Below are 19,291 nucleotides of genomic sequence, written 5' to 3'. Positions count from 1 at the left end.
CCGGCCCCGCTCATACCACTAGTGGCACGCAAACTACGACAACACTCAATGACCCTCATCCTAGTTGCTCCAACGTGGGCGAGGCAACCGTGGTACACCACGTTCCTAGAACTTTCCGTGGTGCCTCATCAAAGGCTGCGATTAACACCCTGTCTTTTAACGCAGAGCCATGGAGACATTCAGCACCCAGATCCGCAACAGTTAAACCTTGCGATCTGGCTCCTGAGGTCATAGAGTTTGGTTACCTAAACTTGCCTCCTGACTGCATGAATATTATCAAAGAGGCAAGAAGACCTACAACCAGAGCATGCTATGCGGCAAAGTGGAAACGATTTGTCATCTATTGTAACAATAATTACGTAAATCCGCTAGATGCATCAACTCAAAACATCATATGTTATCTGTTACATTTACACAGATGCAATCTAGCCTACAGTTCCATACGTATACATTTAGCTGCGGTGCCAGCTTATCTTCAAAACAGGCAGCACCTTTCACTCTTCAGTGTGCCGGCTATTAAAGCTTTCATGGAGGGGCTCAAACGAGTGATTCCTCCAAGACACCCACCTTTACCTGTCTGGAACCTCAACGTGGTTCTAACCAGACTGATGGGACCACCTTTTGAACCCCTACACTCGTGTGAAATACAATTCCTAACGTGGAAAGTGGCTTTCTTAGTGGCGATTACATCACTTAGAAGAGTTAGTGAGCTGCAAGCCCTAACTATTCAGGAGCCATTCATCCAAATTCACGCAAATAGGGTAGTGCTACGTACTAACCCTAAATTTATGCCAAAGGTGGTATCCCAGTTTCACATCAATCAAACAATAGAACTGCCAGTGTTCTTCCCAAATCCAGATTCAGTGGCAGAAAGAGCTCTACATACCCTAGACGTTAAGAGAGCTCTCCTGTACTATATAGACAGGACAAAACATTTCAGGAAAACTAAGCAACTGTTTGTTGCCTTTTCACCACAGCATAAAGGCAACCCCATTTCCAAATCAGGTGTAGCCAGATGGATTGTTAAGTGCATACAGATTTGTTATCAAAAAGCTAAACGCACATTAACAGTTCCCCCAAGAGCGCATTCTACACGCAAGTTAGGGGCATCCATGGCTTTCCTGGGAAACATTCCTCTAGAGGAAATATGTAGAGCAGCCACATGGTCTACCAAACATACATTTACCAAACACTACTGTGTAGATGTACACTCCAAGCAGCAAGCAGCTGTAGGACAAGCTGTTCTCAAGACTCTTTTTCAGACTGCTGCAGCTGGCACAGGCAACCACCGCTAAAGGGGAGACTGCTATCCATTCTATGCACAGATATGAATTCAGCAGCCCACATGCCTCGAACGGAATATGCTACTTACCAGTATGCATCTGTTCTTGGCATGTAGGGCTGCTGATATTCATATCGCCCGCCCTCCTCCCCGGTGCCTGTCGCAGCTGTAGCACTCAGAATTAATCTCTAGCATGGACATCACTTACTGTATCATACTCCATCTCTGCCACAATGGCAAAAAACAATCTGAGGATGGAGAGGATGCCCATGCGCACTGTAGTCCAGGGGAGGAGCCACCTATCTCGTGATACTTCGAAGACTCTTCCAGGACAACAATGTGCAATCATCCGGACCCAACACTAGGCGGCGATCTATGCACAGATATGAATATCAGCAGCCCTACATTCCAAGAACAGATGCATACTGGTAAGTAGCATATTCCTTCCATGGGCAGTTGCTATAGTGGCTCCGCGTTTTTGGTGTAGAAAATGGTCACAGAAGAAACTGACGTCAGCACTTCAGGGGAGTGCTTATATGGACTCCGTTGATTTCACATCAGGTGCATGGCATTGCTACGGAGTCACTCAACGCCCTTTACTGATGCACAGAGGTCAAATATTCTAAGTTGAGGACTCTGCGGCTAAATCCTGTCTCGACCAGATAAAGTGTTACTGAAGGTAAGTAACTTATTCATCTGATCAAATCTAGAAACATAGCAAGATCTCCTACAAGCCCAACTAAAATATAATAAAGCATCTGTCAAGAAACTTCTGCAGCTTGAACAGTCTTCAACTTACCACTATCAAATGTGGCCCAAAAAAACATTGTATATTAAACTCATACTAAAGAAGAAAGGGCTTGAACAGTTGGACCCAACAAATTACAGAACAATATTTAGTGGTTCATTCCTAGGTAAATTCATTGAAAAGGTAGTATTTGCTGAGGCATCTCGCTTTATTGAACAAGACAAACTTCTCTCTGAGAGACAGACCAGATCAGACAAGAAGATAGCATAGAATCAGTATTAATCACTATCTTGGCTGACTTGAAGAACTCTGTAGATACAAATTGAGTCGCAAAACAAATCCTCTTAGACCGATCATAAGCATTTGGCCCAGTAGACCAACAGCTAATGTTAGAAAGGCTAAACGAAAACTCAATTGAAGGGACTGTCCTTTAATGGATAAAATCCTGCCACACGGATAGAGGCTACATCATCACATTTACACCCTTCTGCTCTGCGCTATTTGTCTAAGGTAGGTGAGCCTAAAGAATCAACAATTGCTCCTCTTTTTTAGTGTACCTGTCACCATTTTCTGAACTTATAAAATCTTTCAAGCTTAATTGCTAGAACTATGGAGATGATGTCCAAATCATCTTAGAAGCAGAAAAGCTTTCAGTCCTCAAGCCTAGAAATTGGCCTGCCTGACTGCAATAGAGCAATCGATGCACAGTAGTCACCCTGCATTAAACTCAACAAAAACGAAAAGTTCTCACCTGTGAGACATTATACCATTATGTTCCTCTAACCCCATGGTATCTACAGATAAGGACTAACACTGACCACATCAAAGAAGGTGAAAAACCTTGGTGAAACGATGGACTCCACCTGTCACTCGAAATCTAAGTTTAAAAAGCGATCAGAGACAACTGCACAAGGAAATGCTATGACATATCTTCCCTTACCTAGGCCTGTCGCACAAAATTCAGGCATGAATAGTTCTTGTTGATTATGCAAATTCTTTTTAATGCCATATCATAAAACTAAAAGGTGAGTTACGAGTTATCCAGAATGTGGCAACATGTCACCTAAACTTGAGAAGGTGGAATCACATCAGCCCTGTTCTGCCCTGAAATCTTTATACTGGCTATGAGTGGAAAGAAGAATCTCATGAAATCCCTCTGCATTGCTTCTCAGGCAATCTGTGGGTAAGGGCCTGTGTTTTTTGCAGTGGAAACTCAAACTGTGCAGTCAAAATAGAAACGTCGGATATAAATTGGCATCACTTCTAATTATTTCCCCTTTTAAATAACGCACTCACAGGAAGTAACTTTTTGGAGTTCAGAAAGGCAATAGAAACATGGCTGTTACCAAAACCATGACTCGAAAGCACAAGGATTATAAGGTGCTAAATTTGTATATGCACATATTCCACATACTCCTTCATATGTAAGAGACTGCTACAGCCTGCTGCAATAACATAACATAAGTCTGGAGCTCAACTCTGCACCTTGCTCACGATACCAAAACACTTAGGTGGCCTACAAGATATGGCATTGATCACTGTAGCATCACATATACTTGCAGACTGAGCTTTTCTCATGAGTGTACTGCGGCTTTGCCAGTCTACAACCAGACACAATGAAGAGACTCCTGAATTGGAGATCAATTCCCAGATACTTGTTCAGTACTTTCATCATTGATGGATCACAGTGATAATGTTGTTCGCCTCTGAGGTAGCCCCTCGCAAACATCCAATGTCCAGGTTTTGCCTGCAGGTATCCTCACCACCAGCTATTGATAAACAAGTCTTGGACATTTGCAATCGCCGTTTCCTCACTTCCAGTGAGGTGCACAAAATGAGGCAACACCAATGACGCTCATTCTCATCGCTCCAATATAAGCAGATCCCACATGGAATCATCCAAATATCCAGATGAAAGACTTCTCTTACATCTGTATTTGCTTAGCATAAAGGCCAACTCTTTTATCCCAATCCCAACTCCCTCACTCTTTCAATTGGTACCTGGGGTCTTAGAATGTGTATGTTTGGTAACTTATGTTTTATAATACAGGTATTTGCAATTATGGTTCCTTAAACAAACCCACAAGTTTACAAAATAATATGTACATGCGGCCTGTTTCCTAGCTGCTCCACCAAGCACGGGTATGTTTTTAAATTTATGCTGATGGAACTCCTTTTTTTTTAGGCTATCTAGTGTGCACAAGTCTCCCAATCAAAAGACGTAACCTTTAATGGAGGCCCTTACCATTGTCAGGAGAACAATGATCATCAACTTTCTCATGTAATCTCCCCTGAATCTCTAGACAAAATCTTACATCAGCTTCAACTTGCTCAAAATACTGTAGCACAAGTGCTCACAAAAACTGCCTGAAAATTGCATATGCCATCGGTACTGCCATCTCTACACTGACTATCCATTCAATCTCTTGTAACGTTTAAGTCTTTCAACTGTCTTGCTCCCTCAGATCTGTAAACCAATTCTTGCTTGCCATCACTAGGACAAGAATGGCCCCTTGAAACTGTGTGTTTTTTTTACAGCTTTTTTTCTCCACTGAGTTTGCGGGCAGAAACAAATCGACTGTGTTTTACACGCCAGCTGTAAACCTTGCTGTTTCATAATTAAGGGCCTGATTTAGAGTTTGGCAGGCAGGGTACTTCGTCGCAACGGCGACTGAATACCCTGTCCACCAAACTCTCATTGTGCCTTCTCTATTTTGAGTCAAGAGTACAATTTACTCCACCGATGTAAACTTCCTCCGACAGCCCTCGGGAGGATGGGTCATTGAAGGTAAGCCATCCGACTGTCTGCCCTAGTTAGAGTGGCTGGTCTAATGGCTTTTTTTTCATGGTCTGTCACAGAAATATACTGGTGGTGAGGGACAGTACATTGTTTTAAAAAATTATCCCCACACCGTGGGAGAATATTTCCATGATGTTGCCATTATTCTTTTGGGTTCCGCTTTGGTAGTTAGTTTTTAGAAAAGAGAACTGTAAAGTTCATCTCAGGACCGGTATTTAACTCTAAATTGGTCAAAAAAGTAAAGGCAGGGTGGTGGAAGTAAAATTCTCCACTACCTAGACTGCCTATATTGGGCCCACGTATCATCCAGTCCATTTCCCTGGTCACTGTTAGATTTTTAGATTGTCCCTTCCTAAAGTGCCAAGAAGCATTTGTGTACAAGCACTTTAAATATAATTTAGAGTATAACATAACTTCCACAGGAATGTATGAACATTTATGAACAATTTAGTGAAGCTAGAATGCCTAAAGCATGTTATTCTGCCAAATCAATGTGTGAGCTACTGCAATACTCCGTCTCCTAATTGTCATAGTACAGCACCTTAGTGCTAGCTCTACACATACAGACGTCCAGATTGGTATACATATTTATGGTTTCATATATCTGCAATTAGTACATATCTTCAAAATGGAGGCCAGCCAGTTTTTCAAATCCCTGTCACAAAGGCTTTTTGGAAGGGTTAAAGAGTAATTCCTCTTAGGGTAGCAATAGCCCGCATCTGGGATCTTAATGAAGTCCTTTGTACACTAATGGGAGCACCATTTGAGCTATTTCATTTTTACCCACTTCTTTGCACAAGTTAGATGGATTATCGTGATTTATGTAAATCACACTCTTGCAGTCAGGGAAACACAACAACTTTTGTTGTGTTTTGCACCTCTGCATCTTGTTATCCCAGTCTTTGAGGTGGCTATTTCAGGGTTGCTTATTGGATGCATTCAACTATGTTATGCTATAGCTTAGTGCACTCTACACATTCTATTGCAAGACTGGAGCTACAAAGGTTTTCCTAGGCAACATACCATTAACAGACATATGTCAGGCTGCTACTTGGTCATCATTTCAAATATTTACTAAACACTGTTAATGGTATGTGAATGCTCAGGCCGAACAAAAAGCAGAGGTGAGTCAAACCATGCTAAAACTTTGTTCCAAGCACCTGCCACTACCACTCGCAGGTCACAGCTTTAGAGCGCGGGGTACTATTTTCACACTATGCACAACATGTGCTCTGCAGCAGCACATGCTGTCAAGGGAAAACATTACGGGCCCGATGTAGGTAATTCCGATTTACCGACTTTGAATAACGAATCATACCGATTCGGTATTTAAGAGTCGGTAAATCGGAAGCAGGCAGATGTAGGTAATAAATTACCGATTCTGTACGATTCGGTATTTACCGAATCGGTAAATACCGAATCGCTATTTCCCATTGTACCTATGGACCTTGAAGCCCATAGGAATCAATGGGAAATACCGAATCGGTATTTACTGATTCCGTAAATACCGAATCCTGCAAGGGTGAACGGGGTGTCACTTTGACACCCTGTAGCACCCCAATTCCAGGCTTGTGTGTCATGTGACACACATACATGCCCTAAGGGCATGTCTGTGTGTCACATGGCACAGGTGTACATGCACAGATGTGCATGTACACCTGAATTCGGTATTTTACCACCAAATTGTATTGGGTGATAAAATACCGAATTCTGAAGGCCTGTAGCACTGTAAACAGTGCTACCTACATCTGGGATTTACCGAATCGGTAAATTACCGATTCGGTATTTTACGTAAATTTACCGATTCTGTAAAATAATGAGCCCTACATCTCAATCACCAAATACCGGTCGGTAACGGCCGAATTCGTCCGTTACCGACCGGTATTTGGTGACCTACATCGGGCCCTACATTCCTGTAACAGTCAGTTTGCAGTTGACTGCTGCACATAGACTCTCAGGTGGGTTTAGGGTACGTTGTCAGAAAGCCGGAAAAAAAAGAAAGGAAAAATGTTACACTCTCGGATGAGGAAAGGAAGGTGTGAGACACAAGAGGAAAAGAAAGTAGGTGTATATACCGCAGGCAGGTTATAAGAGTAGTGCATGTGGCAGTGGTCTTACTGTGGCGAATAGTTCGAGAGCCATACAAAACATGGCGAAGCTTTCCTCTGCTACATATTTGCTTCGCATCAGCCTTGAGACTATACTATAGCTCTGAAATGTATTCTGTCTTTTGATTCAGTCTTTTAAGTGGGGAATAGGAGAGATATGGACACTGTAAAAGGATGGTTACCTTCATGGCGCTTTTAGTCCGCAGACTCTTCCCTGCTACACCAACGATCTATGTCCCACTTACCTTTAGCTGAGAAAAGAAAAGTGTCCTACCTAGCATAAATGGATGGAAACAGAGAGAAAATACTCAGGAGGCAGTGGCACCAATTTCGAGGAGTTATGCACAAGTGTAGCAAAGTCTGTGCACTGTGTTATTGAAAATGTGTGCGGCAGTAGGAGAGAGCCTTCAAGACCTTCAGCACCAGAGTTAACGTTTCCTGTTTCCCTCCATAGCTCATTTGTCATGAACTAATTCCCGGAGGAAAGACAATGGCAGTCACAAATGAAAATAAGTAAGTGTTTACTTCACTTTTAAATATCAACATCTTAAATATGTTACTCCAAATCATGAGCTTATATTGCACATGTATTGGAGCAAACAGATCTTGTCTGAAATGAAGAATGTGTAAAGTTTTTATTGGACATATTTTATTTCTTGAAATTACTTTGTAGCCATTGGTATGTATTTATGTTATCATGTGCTTGCCAGTATTTTCAGTAGTGTAAACACCTTGGCTTTAAAATTGGGATGCTATAGTAATGTATGAACAAGGAGACAGTGGGATGATTCAATTATACATGAGCACATAGTACAGATTTGCAGTACTTCGATCACTCCATTGTAGTAGATGAAGAAGAGAAACTGGTCTGGAAAGAAATCCGGAGGTTAGCCTTGAAGATTATTTTCATGTGAAGGACCCGTGAGATGGGCCAAAGTTATACACACATGTATCCTATGAGACCTGTGGCTCGATGTGGTGCAGCCCAATTGGAATTTCAGAAACACTTTCCTATTGTGAAAGCTCTTGATGTTTCTAGAGTAAGCTTAACTTCTGTAGGAAAGTACTATATAAACTAAGCATACCCTGGCCCACAATTAAATGGTGATAGTGAGTCATATTGTGCAACATGGTATTCGTATCTGCCCAGATACTCCAGTACTCCAGGCTTCTGTCCATAATCTCCACATATTACTCAAAGGCATTATTGATATTCTTTTTTTTTTTTTGTCCTCATTTGTCAATTCTTGCTTTTCTGGATGTCAGCAAATCTAACCAACCGCGCCAATATAGTGCCCGGACTCTCCACACTGGAGGGGTGTTAAAAGAAAACATCTGGTGCTGAAAACGTCGCAGTCCAGAAGGTAGCTGACTCTTATCTACCGTTGCAAAAGGATGCCCAATCCCAGAATTAGGGAAACAAATTCCCCCATCTGTGCAACCTGTATTTTGAATCCAGTAATCATTGGACTGTTAGTTTCCAGCAGAAAAAGAGAGGAAAGAAAAAAAAGAAAGAGAACGTTTCAGAAAATTCAGGGAATTTAATCAAGGTCCCACAGTTTGAACCCAGCTATCCCTAAGGTCCCAGAACTTTGTTCTCTTAACATGGGCGGTAGCCCGGTTAAGAGACTTTGTTCTTTGAATTGATCTTAGCCATTCTGTCTCTGTGGGGGGGACAGGGGGGTATCCACTTAATACACCGCTCCCTACGTGCCAGAAGAATCAATATAAAGGTAAGGGCCTTATGGATTTTAGGGTGAGGCCTATTTCCCCCCCTCCTGATACTACCCCAAAAATAACCAAAGTCAGCCTCACCTTAATTTCTTGACACAAGATTTCCGAAAGAGTCTTACCCACTTTATGCCAAAAGGTCTGGATTGAAGGGCACCGCCAGAACAGGTGAACACTGGTTGCGTTGGCCTCTCCGCATTTGGGACACAACTTCTCCTCTCGGCTTCCCATCTTGGGGAGTTTCAGGGGCGTCCAGTAAGCTTTGTGAAAAGTATAAAGATGGTTCTTCTTCAGAGGTGCAGACTTCACGAATAACCATGGATGAGACATAGATACTTGCCATAACAAGTCGAGGTCTTGATCTGGCAGTTCCCCCTCCAGATCTCTGTCCACAGAACCTGCACTTCTTCCGTGGCCTGGATCAACATCCAGTACCATTCTGCAACTTCTTTTCTCAGAAGACGCAGTGAGCATATCCTGGTCTCCCAATGTTGGATCCCCTTTCCGTCTTTCCCCAATGTGCTTGCCCAGCTTGTTAATTGGTAATATTAAAATTTAGATACCAACCTCCCAGAGATCTCCGATAAATGTTGCCACGAAATTAATTTAGCATCCACTAAAAATTGACCCCATTTATCTATACCACACTCCAGCAAAGGAATTTCCAGAGAGTCATGAAGGCAAGCTGGGGTGCCCGGTGAGCCCCAAATTGGTGCTAATTCACTGAAATAAGGTATTTGTAAAGATGTTGAGAAACTGGAGTGAGCAACTTGTACTCACAAGATGCGCGCAAAATGTTACATGGAACGATGTGTTCCTACACTGTTTTATCGAGTCCAAGTCCAAACAAGTTTATGTCATATTTGTGTAATTCCACAATTTTGTTTATTATCTTTTTAAGTTCATAATTTCACTGATGTCATCTCAGTAAAAAATTCCACTTTCGATCATCACAAAAGCACCCAATGCATTTCGGGTCATGAAAACAAAGGACCCTTCCTCAGGGGTCTGTAAGGAAACATACAGGACCAAATTAGTGACCAGTCCAATACAGCATGAATTACATTATCATTTGCCAAGTTCTAATATGCAAAACCATAATGACGAAAAAAGTTCATATAAAGAGCAAATTAATTCTAAAGCAGCTTTCCGCATTCTAATCTCACTGCAAGAGAACGATAACCAAAGCAAACACAAAAACTGAAAACCACATGTAGATTTAGCGCAGAATAGCAACCACCGAATGTAACGGTTCATACAAGCGTGGCGGGAATTGCAGTAAACGGCCAAACTTTAGACTTACTGGGAGATCGAAAAACACGCGTCTATCACGACGGTTCAACAAGCGAGCAGTGGCCCTTCATGTGAGTTATGTCTGGAATGAATGACAGGATTGAGTATATGTGCTTTTTATAATGATCTTTTGATCTTTGCAGACATTGGCAACAGGACTATGAAATGCATTGGGTGCTTTTGTGATGATCGAAAGTGGAATTTTTTACTGAGATGACATCAGTGAAATTATGAACTTAAAAAGATAATAAACAAAATTGTGGAATTACACAAATATGACATAAACTTGTTTGGACTTGAACTCGATAAAACAGTGTAGGAACACATCGTTCCATGTAACATTTTGCGCGCATCTTGTGAGTACAAGTTGCTCACTCCAGTTTCTCAGTTTAAAAGGCACGAACTGACGACGTGCGACAGATGCCTGCGCAACCCTTAATGTTTTAGAAAATATTGTTTCTTTTAAAATTGAAGAATTGAGTGCACAGGGGTAATACAGATTGAATTTGTAAAGATGTTCTCACTTGATACCAGATTTTACAGGCACCCACCAAAACCTTTAGTCTGACTTTTCTTAAAAAATAAAGAAACTTAGGGTGGCCAAATTTAAAAAGAAAAAACTCTGGGCGTGGCTTAGCCGGCGAGCATGGCGGTCGTGTAGAGCGTGAGCTCCGACCAGCCAGCAGGTATCCTTCCTATTTATCCTGTCCCTGGTCATCGTAGCAGTTCCCAGTGATACAGCGTTGGTGCCCGATCCCGAGGGCACTCTCCGACGGCGAGAGGCGGCGCCGGTGTCGGCTCCCGTGGTCCGGGAGCGTCCCGGCAAAGAGCCGTGGTTGGAGTGGTCTGGCGAGGCCTGTGAAGCCGGGGCCTCGATTTTGGTGCAGCCCGGCGGGTTGAAGCGGCCGCATTGAGAGTGGGAGCGGCGAGCGCCCATTGCCCACCCGGGGATCCGGAGCCCCCGAAGACCGCGTCTCCTGTGGTTTTGTGGTGGTGGGACCTGGAGACGAGGCGAGCTGCGCCGGAGCTTGGGCCACAGACAGCCAGCGACGACCAAGGAGAGAGGCCGCCATTTTGAGTGCTCGCGGCGGCCGCGCAGATCGGCAGAGGAGTGCGGCTGGTTGGACGAGGGGCGCTGTCGACTACCCAGGTCAGTGCGACGTATTGAGCGGCCCAGCGCCGAGCAGTGGGGCGGCTGTGACTGGAGATTCAAGACTCGGGGGGTCACATCGGGCTCCGGCGTGCATCCATCGGAGCGCTGGCAGTGCTGAGGGGGCCCTCGTGAACATTGGGCAGCGTCCGGCATAAGTGCGCTCTGGCCGAGGGGTAACGCAGCAGTTGGTAGGGATCGGCGCCATAGTGAACTGTTGCGCCCCCTTGGTGCGGGCATCCGGCGTTTGGCGGACCTCTTGAGCCTCTGCCTGCAGTGGGAGCTAGCTACGCGGGGGCCGGTAGGCCACCGTACACGTCGAGGGCAGCATGACGAGAGGAGGCGGTGGGAGCCAAAGCAAGCAGGGGCCAATTGATAAATTCACGGAGGCGGCTGGCGCGAAGGGAACGCAGCCACCAGCCCCAGACAATGCAGCGCTCTTGGCGGCGATCACGCAGTCCAGGGACGCGCTAGATGCCAAGATTGGGGCAGTGGGCTCTGATGTCATGCTCCTTCGGCAGGACCTACGTAACGCTGTGGAACGAATTGCGGGCACGGAGACGCGCATATCGGAGGTGGAGGCCGATGTCTCAACCCTGAAGAAGAAGGTCTTGGCCATGGAGAGAACACAGAAGGGCTTGGTTCAGAGAGCAGAGGAAGCGGAGGGGCGCGCCCGGCGCAGTAATCTTCGCTTCATAGGTTTTCCCGAGGACTGTGAAAAGGATAATGCGGAGCGCTTCCTGGCGCAATGGTTGGAGAGCTGGATTCCACCTGACGTCCTCTCCCGCTGCTTTGTAATCGAGAGGGCCCATCGTGCGCTGACGCAGAGACCCCCGGCTGGTGCGCGCCCGCGCCCCATGATCGCCAAAATCCTGAACTATGCCGACCGAGACACTATCCTGAAGCAGGCGCGACTGAAGGGCAAACTCACATACGAGAATGCGAATATTCTTATCTTTCCGGACTACACCAAACAGGTTCAGCAACAACGCCAATCCTTTATCGCTGCCTAAGCTCGTCTCAGGGGCCTGAAGATACAATATGCATTGCTTTACCCGGCGAGGCTGCGGGTCATCTTCCAGTCCCGTACATTTTTCTTTGCCACTCCTGAAGAAGTTTTTCAGTGGACGGATGAAACAGTAAGAGTCCGGACCACCACGACTAAGGGCGGGGAGTCCGACTCCTCCTCGAGTACCTCGGCCAGAGGAGGCCCCGAGGGACGACGCCGGCGCAGGGGCAGATCTCGCTCGAGCCGTGGCTCGCAGTCCGGGTCGACTTCCCGCCAAGACGAGGATATGCCGGGAGTCCAGGAAGATGTGCCTTGACTGTAGTGGGATCTGACTCATGTTTCATATGCATCATTTATGTAGATGACCAGGTGCAATGCTGCCTAGGCTGGTGGCCATACTTGGTCTGGTTTGGGGAGGGAGCGACAGTCTAGTTTTACATGGGCTGTTGTGAGGGGATCCATTGGAGGGGGTGGCACTGGGCTCCCAGTTGGGGCCGAGACCATGATCCGACCACGACAGGTGCTTCCATGTTTGGGAGGGTTGGGGGGGAGTTGGGGGTTGTTTTCAAAGGGGGAAGGGAGAATCCGCGCTGCAATTGCTGCCCACTGACTGTTTTCTGTATTGCCAATGTTGCCCGGGTAAGGCTGGGCCGGTACATGATATACTGTACATATGTCTCTTGATGGTGAGGGAGTGCGGCTAGGCCCTGCTGGGACATGGATCATGAGCTGGAATGTCCGGGGGATGCTGGACAAAGTAAAGAGGGGGGCGATGTTCACATGGACCAGGAGGAGGGGCACGGACATACTCCTGTTGCAAGAAACACACCTGCTTGGCACTAAGGCGCTATGTCTTCAGCGTAACGGATTTACACATGCATACCACTCGGGGTTCACGAGGGGATCCCGAGGGGTGGCGGTACTCATACATCGTAGAGTCCCTTTTATTCATAAACACACATGGACCGATGCGCAGGGTAGATATCTTTTTGTGCAGGGAGAGATTGGTGGAGATACAGTAGTTATTGGCAGCATGTACGCCCCGCCACCTTTGCAGTGGCCCCTAGTGGAGAAGCTGCTGTCCCTTTGGGTTGAGATGCCTACTGCTCTGTCCATTGTGGGAGGGGACTGGAAGGATGTTATGGATGTTTCGTGTGATAGATGGCGCAGCGCTGCTAGCATTCAGGAGGCGGCGGGGAGGGAAGGACCAGCCACTAGGTTGCGAGCCCTGGTCACGAGACTCGATTGGGTGGACACTTGGCGATACAAGCATGGGGCGCGTAGGGACTTCACCTACCTTTCCACAGCGCGGAACTCCTTTTCTAGATTGGACTATATATTTGTTCCAAGAGTGATGGTGCATAGAGTGTTGACCGCGGAGATCCTGCCACGGGCGCTGTCTGACCATTGGCCGATGTATGTTGTGCTTGGTACTGGCTGCGCTCGGCAGCCGTTTCGGTGGCGTCTGTCGCCTTGGCAGTTGCTGCAGGACACCTACCGTGCCCACATGACCTGCGAAATTGACCATTTCTTATCTGGTTCGGTGGAGTCCCCGGCGACGCTTTGGGAGGCGATGAAACCCACGCTGCGAGGCGTAGATATCTCTTGGTGCGCGGCTGCGCGTAGGGAAAAGCGTAGAGACCTAGTGCGGCGCGAGGCGGAGCTGGAGGCTTTAGAGCGCAGGGGTCGGGAGGAGGATGGAAGGCCGGCAAGGCGGCAGCTGGCGCAACAACAATATGCTGCAGTGCTGCTCGATGAAGCCCGACAGGCTTGGCTGGCGACACTAAGTCGTATATACCAATGGGGCGACAAGTCCTGCAAGATGCTCCATCGCCTGTGTCAGGGCATCATGCATGCCCAGCCACTGCCTCGGATAGTGGGCCTGGATGGGGAGCCTATCCTTGAACCTGTTGCGCTTGCTGGTAGCTTCGCTGTGTACTATGAGGCGCTGTACGCGCCTCGGGAGTGCCTAGAGGCAGAGATCGTACAACGATTTCTTGATGACCTCCCGCCAAAGACCATCTCAGATGAGGCTCGTGAGGTGTTAGACCGCCCTCTGACGGACTATGAGCTGGCCACTGCGCTGGGCGAATTGAACCCGGGTAAGGCGCCGGGACCCAACGGCTTCCCAAGTGAATTCTTTCGGCGCTTTGCGACACAGCTGAGTCCACATCTCCGCCCGGTTATAGAAGAAGCGCGTGAGAGTGGTGCGCTGCCCCCTGATTGGCGGCACGCAGAAGTAGTGGTGTTCTTGAAGCCAGGGCGACCTCCAGATAGTCACGCGTCTTACCGCCCGATCTCTTTGCTGAATACTGAGGCCAAGATACTGGCTAAGGCCCTTGCCAATAGACTTAAACCATACATCACGGATCTGGTTCATCCGGACCAGGCGGGCTTTATGCCACAGCGTGCTACTCGTCATATTAGACGTGCCCAGGTCGCGATATCAGCGTGGCGACGATTGGGGGAACAGGTGGCGCTGTTTTTAGCGGACATGGACAGGGCGTTCGAATCCTTGAGCTGGACATACTTGTTTGCCCTCCTGGGACGCCTGAACCTAGGCCCTCGCTTTCAGGCGTATGTGCGACTCCTTTACACAGACCTCACGGCCGCGGTGCGGGTTGGGGGGGGGTATCCCGTTCCTTCCGGATCGGGCGTGGGACAAGGCAGGGCTGCCCCCTCTCCCCATATCTCTTTGCGCTTGCAATGGAACCCCTCGAGTGCTTTCGATGGTCGGCGGACCTCACTGATAGAATAGCCCTTTACGCCGATGATGTGCTGTTTTTTCTCACGGACCTGGAGCGATCGGGACCCTGTCTCTTACGGATTTTACAAATCTTTGGCGAAACCTCTGGTCTCTTTATGAATCCCGAGAAATCTACACTCTGGATATTGGGAGGCCCGCAGCCGGTGGGGGATTGGGCGCGGGGGCTCCAGTTGGCCACGGACGGACTGAAGTACCTGGGAGTGTTCCTCTCTGAGGACGCGACCGTCGCCGGGAGCGTAACATCGCACCGGTCTGGGAGCGCACTCGTGAAGACCTGAAGGTGTGGTCTAGGATGCCGCTCTCCATACAGGGCCGATCGGCCATTTTTAAAATGGTGGTGCTTCCACGCCTGATTTACCAACTGCAAAACCATCCAGTTTTGGTCTCGCTTGCCTGGTTCCGGCGCCTCAACTCGGCGCTGAGCGGGTTCTTGTGGGAGGGGGGTGCCGCATGGGTTGCCCTGCGGACTTGCTTCCGCTCGACCTACACTGGGGGCTACCTCCGATGTCCTGTCGTACTATCAGGCATCCCATCTTGTGGTGTTAAATGACTGGTGGTATGCGGACAGGAGCGACCCGGCATATGCGGTAGAGAGGGCCCTGATGGGCACTGCGTCCGTCCACACACTGTTATACTCTGCACCTCTCAGGAAGTCTCTGCCATCCGTCACACAGGTGGTCTTGCTGGTATGGAGACAGGCTTTACGTAGGATGGGTTGGTGGGGTGTCCTCACCCAGGAAACCCCGTTGTGGCGCAATGGGCGGCTGCCCCAGATGGACACGTTAACAGGTTTTCGGGGCTGGGATGCGATTGGCGTCTCTACCCTAGGGGATGTTATGTCCGGGTGCGTGCTTAAGTCCTTTGATAACATGCGGGAGGAATTCGGGATGCCACGTATCCAATTATATAAATATCTCCAACTCCGTCACGCCCTAACGCCATACATTGCAGGATTGGAGAGTCTCCCGGAGTTCAGCCCGCTGGAGGCTAAAGTTTTTATGGGGGAGCTGCCCGACAAGAAACTGTCTCGCATATACCAAACCCTTGTACGACACTGCTCCACAGACCTACAACGCCTCAAGACCACATGGGAGAAGGATGTTGGGGAATTGGATGAGGAAGATTGGGTGGAGGCGCTGGAGGGCCCCAGGGGTGCTGCGATTTCCACGCGCTTGCGGCTTGTCCAATTCCGCTACTTGCACCGCACATATTATACCAGACAGCGCTTGTGGAGGGCGGGCTTGGTGGCGTCCCCTGATTGTCTTAGGTGTGGATCGGAGGTGGGAACGTTGAAGCATACAGTTTGGGACTGCGGGGCGCTACAGAGATTCTGGAAGGGAGTGTTCCAATGTCTGGGTGAGGTTCTGGCCTGGGTGCTTCAGAGGGATCCTAAGCTGGGGGCAACAGGTATCAGCGCCATCTACTGTTACTGGGTCTAACGCTAGCAAAGAGAGACATTGCACGCTCATGGAAGGAGCCCTGGGCTCCGTCGCTTGTGGCCTGGAAAAATGGGATGGACTTCTGCATGGGGCTAGAACAACCCATATATGTGGCGAGGGGCTGCCCTCGGAAACATTTCAAAATCTGGAAGCGGTGGGCAGATTATCGTGGCCTGGAGCTGGATCCGCCACCTGAGGACGGTGCTAACCAGCCCTTCTGACAGCTTGTCAGGCATGACTATAATACTGGCACGTAGGTGCACTAGACACCTATTCTACTGTTTGTACATGATAGTGGTGGAGCAGGCAGCGGCGCGCGCGGGGGGGTGGCTCTGCGGGGTGGGGGGGTTCCTGGATACACCCTTTGTTTGTATGTTCTGACTTAATATAAGAAATGACTGCATTTATGATTGATACATTGATGATGGTGATTGTCTCTGGATTACAGAGCATTGCGTAATATGTGTTTACTATGCAATCAATAAAATCTGTTTTAAAAAAAAAAAAAAAAAAAAACTCTGATCGGAAAAGTCTGTGGTGAGGGCTCTAAAAAGCGGAGTCAGAAAGTCCCTGCCCCTCAAAACCTGACGAAAATGTTTCAAATCGAAAGCCCAGTAATATTGATAGACGTCTGGGCTAGCGATGCCACCGGCTCCCTGTTTTCCCAGAGCTTTTTCCAGTAGAATCTGGACTTTTTATTTCCCCAGATAAAACTGATGAAATCCCCTTGTACTTTTTTAAACCACTCCCTTTTAAACTCTAGGGGAATGGTATTAAATAAGAAAGTTAATTTAGGAAGGATAGACATTTTCAAAAGGTTAAATCTACCCAAAAAGGATAGTGGTAGGGCTCCCCTGGTCATTAGTTGTTTTCTGGTGCTGGTAGCTAGATTATCGAAGTTTACTTACACAAATATTTCCAAATTATGCACTATTTGGATCCCCAAGTACCTTATCTCTTGTCTAATTAGAGCGCTCACATGATGTGTATTCCACTGCATCAACTCCGTTTTTTGTTGGTCAATAACGTAACCTGATACCTTACCGAAGTCTTCAAGAGTTTCTTGTATTGCCAGGAGTGACTTTGTCAAATCTACTGTGAAAATCATCAGCGTATAACCCAATTTTCTTTTCCTACCGTTAAATACAAAAGGACAGATATTCCGATTCGCCATTAGTTTGCTTGCTAGTGGTTCTATATAGAGATTAAAAAGAAGTGGGGAAAGAGGGCATCCCTGTCTAGTCCCTCTACCAATGGTAATTGCTTTAGAGAGGTGTCAGTTGACTAAAACCCTGGCTGAGGGATTTTTATACACAGCCTTGACTGTCGCTAAGAAAACGTCTCCCAAATTAAAGCTGCGGATCACTTTATACAAAAAAGGATCAACTGACCCTGTTGAATGCCTTTGCAGCGCCAAAAGTCATTATTGTTAGAGGACTCCCATATTCCCTAGACAGGTCGATTTGCCCCTATTAGCTCATGAGTCAACTCGTGAAATTGTCTTCCTTTTATAAACCCTTTCTGGTCACTATGGATCAAAGACCCCGCTACCTTATCCAGCTGTTTAGTTAATATCTGGGAATACATTTTATAGTCGCTATTAAGCAGGGAAATGGGTCTATAAGGCTCACAAACCCTCGCATTCTTGACAGCTTTAAGAAGTATAGTTATTGTAGCAACATCCCAGGAAGATGGGAGGTCCTGAATATGTATAAAGGCCAAGTTGAAAAGCTGCAATATAATAGGTATAAGCTCGTCCTTTAAGATCATATAGATCTCGTTGGGCAGGGAATCGGGCATTGCAGCTTTCCCCCTTTTTAAACCACTAACAGCCTTAAGAATTTCTTCCTAAGTAATAGGAATGTTCAAACCATCTCTTGCAGCACCCTGAAGACACAATAGCTCTACATCCTGGAAAAAGCGAACAAATTGGTCCTCACCCTCTACAAATCTTCTGTATAGAGATCTTGAAAGAAATATACAAAAGCATTTTCGATCTCAATATCATTTGAAACTATTTCACCTGAATTTTGACATCTAACATCCTTCATCAGATTCCTTGTCTGATCAGCCTTGATCTTCCAGGCAAGCAGTTTGCCACATCCTTTCCCATACGCATGATGCGACAATCTGCTAGCTTTCCATTTCCTCCTATTACTTCTAAACATTCGGCTAACTTGGATCTAGACCGTTACAATTCCTGCTCCTGTTGTACTGTGTTGGAACTGCTGGGAACCTGCTCTAAGGCTTGTTGAAAAGTATGTACTGAGACTTCTAAATTCTTGATGTCTTCCCTCACCTACCTGCTTTGTGCTCCTGCTTTGTGCTGCATTGAAACTAATTAATATACCTCTTAAAAAAGCCTTATAGGTATCCCATACGATGTTCAGAGGGGCGGAATTTAGGTTAGAGGAAAAAAACTCCTTTGTGGCAACCTTAAATTTTTCAACCACCTGCAGGTCTTACAGTAGTATGTGATTTAGTGTCCATCTCTGTGAAGAGGGCCTATTTCTAAGAGTAATCTCTAAAGTGACAGCAGTGATCTGATAGGTGTTCTGGAACATGAGTGACTCTAATGGTATTTTTACAAATGGTTGCATCTACCAGAAAAAAGTCTATTCTAGATCGATGGCCATGTTTTTTGTTATGAAAGGTGAACTTCCCCCCTGCCGTCTCTCCCTTACCACCCATAAACTTTCAGATGTCAATAAGTCCCATATCAACCATCACCTGTTTCAAAGCCTTTCTCATATTGGGTGTTGCAGCCGCCGCCCTCCTAGATGTTGTATCTTGGGCTGGGTATATAACTATGATAAAATCCCCTCCCAGTATGATGGGTTAATTTATGTTAACTAGCTGAAGAAGTAGGGCATGAAGAGGGGCAGGATGGTCTAAATTGAGGCCATAATATCCCACGAAGGACAGCCAAACACCTCGAACCTTAGCCTTAGCTATTACCCATCT

The 19,291-nt window shown here is 46.8% G+C and overlaps 1 protein-coding gene across 3 annotated transcripts in view; it reads left to right on the top strand.

Annotated features, from left to right (window-relative positions):
- Positions 1 to 19,291, top strand: part of UBE3B (ubiquitin protein ligase E3B) — a 554,003-nt gene that overhangs the window by 453,241 nt on the left and 81,471 nt on the right. For all 3 annotated transcript variants that reach the window (XM_078667365.1, XM_078667367.1, XM_078667366.1), the window contains one exon: positions 7,393 to 7,451. In XM_078667365.1, the coding sequence (XP_078523491.1) occupies positions 7,393 to 7,451 (59 nt within the window). The remainder of the gene's footprint in view (positions 1 to 7,392; positions 7,452 to 19,291) is intronic.

The sequence above is a fragment of the Lissotriton helveticus genome, chromosome 11 (assembly GCF_964261635.1).
Source record: "Lissotriton helveticus chromosome 11, aLisHel1.1, whole genome shotgun sequence".
Classification (NCBI taxonomy): Eukaryota; Metazoa; Chordata; class Amphibia; order Caudata; family Salamandridae; genus Lissotriton; species Lissotriton helveticus.
This window is presented reverse-complemented; position numbering and strand designations above follow the sequence as displayed.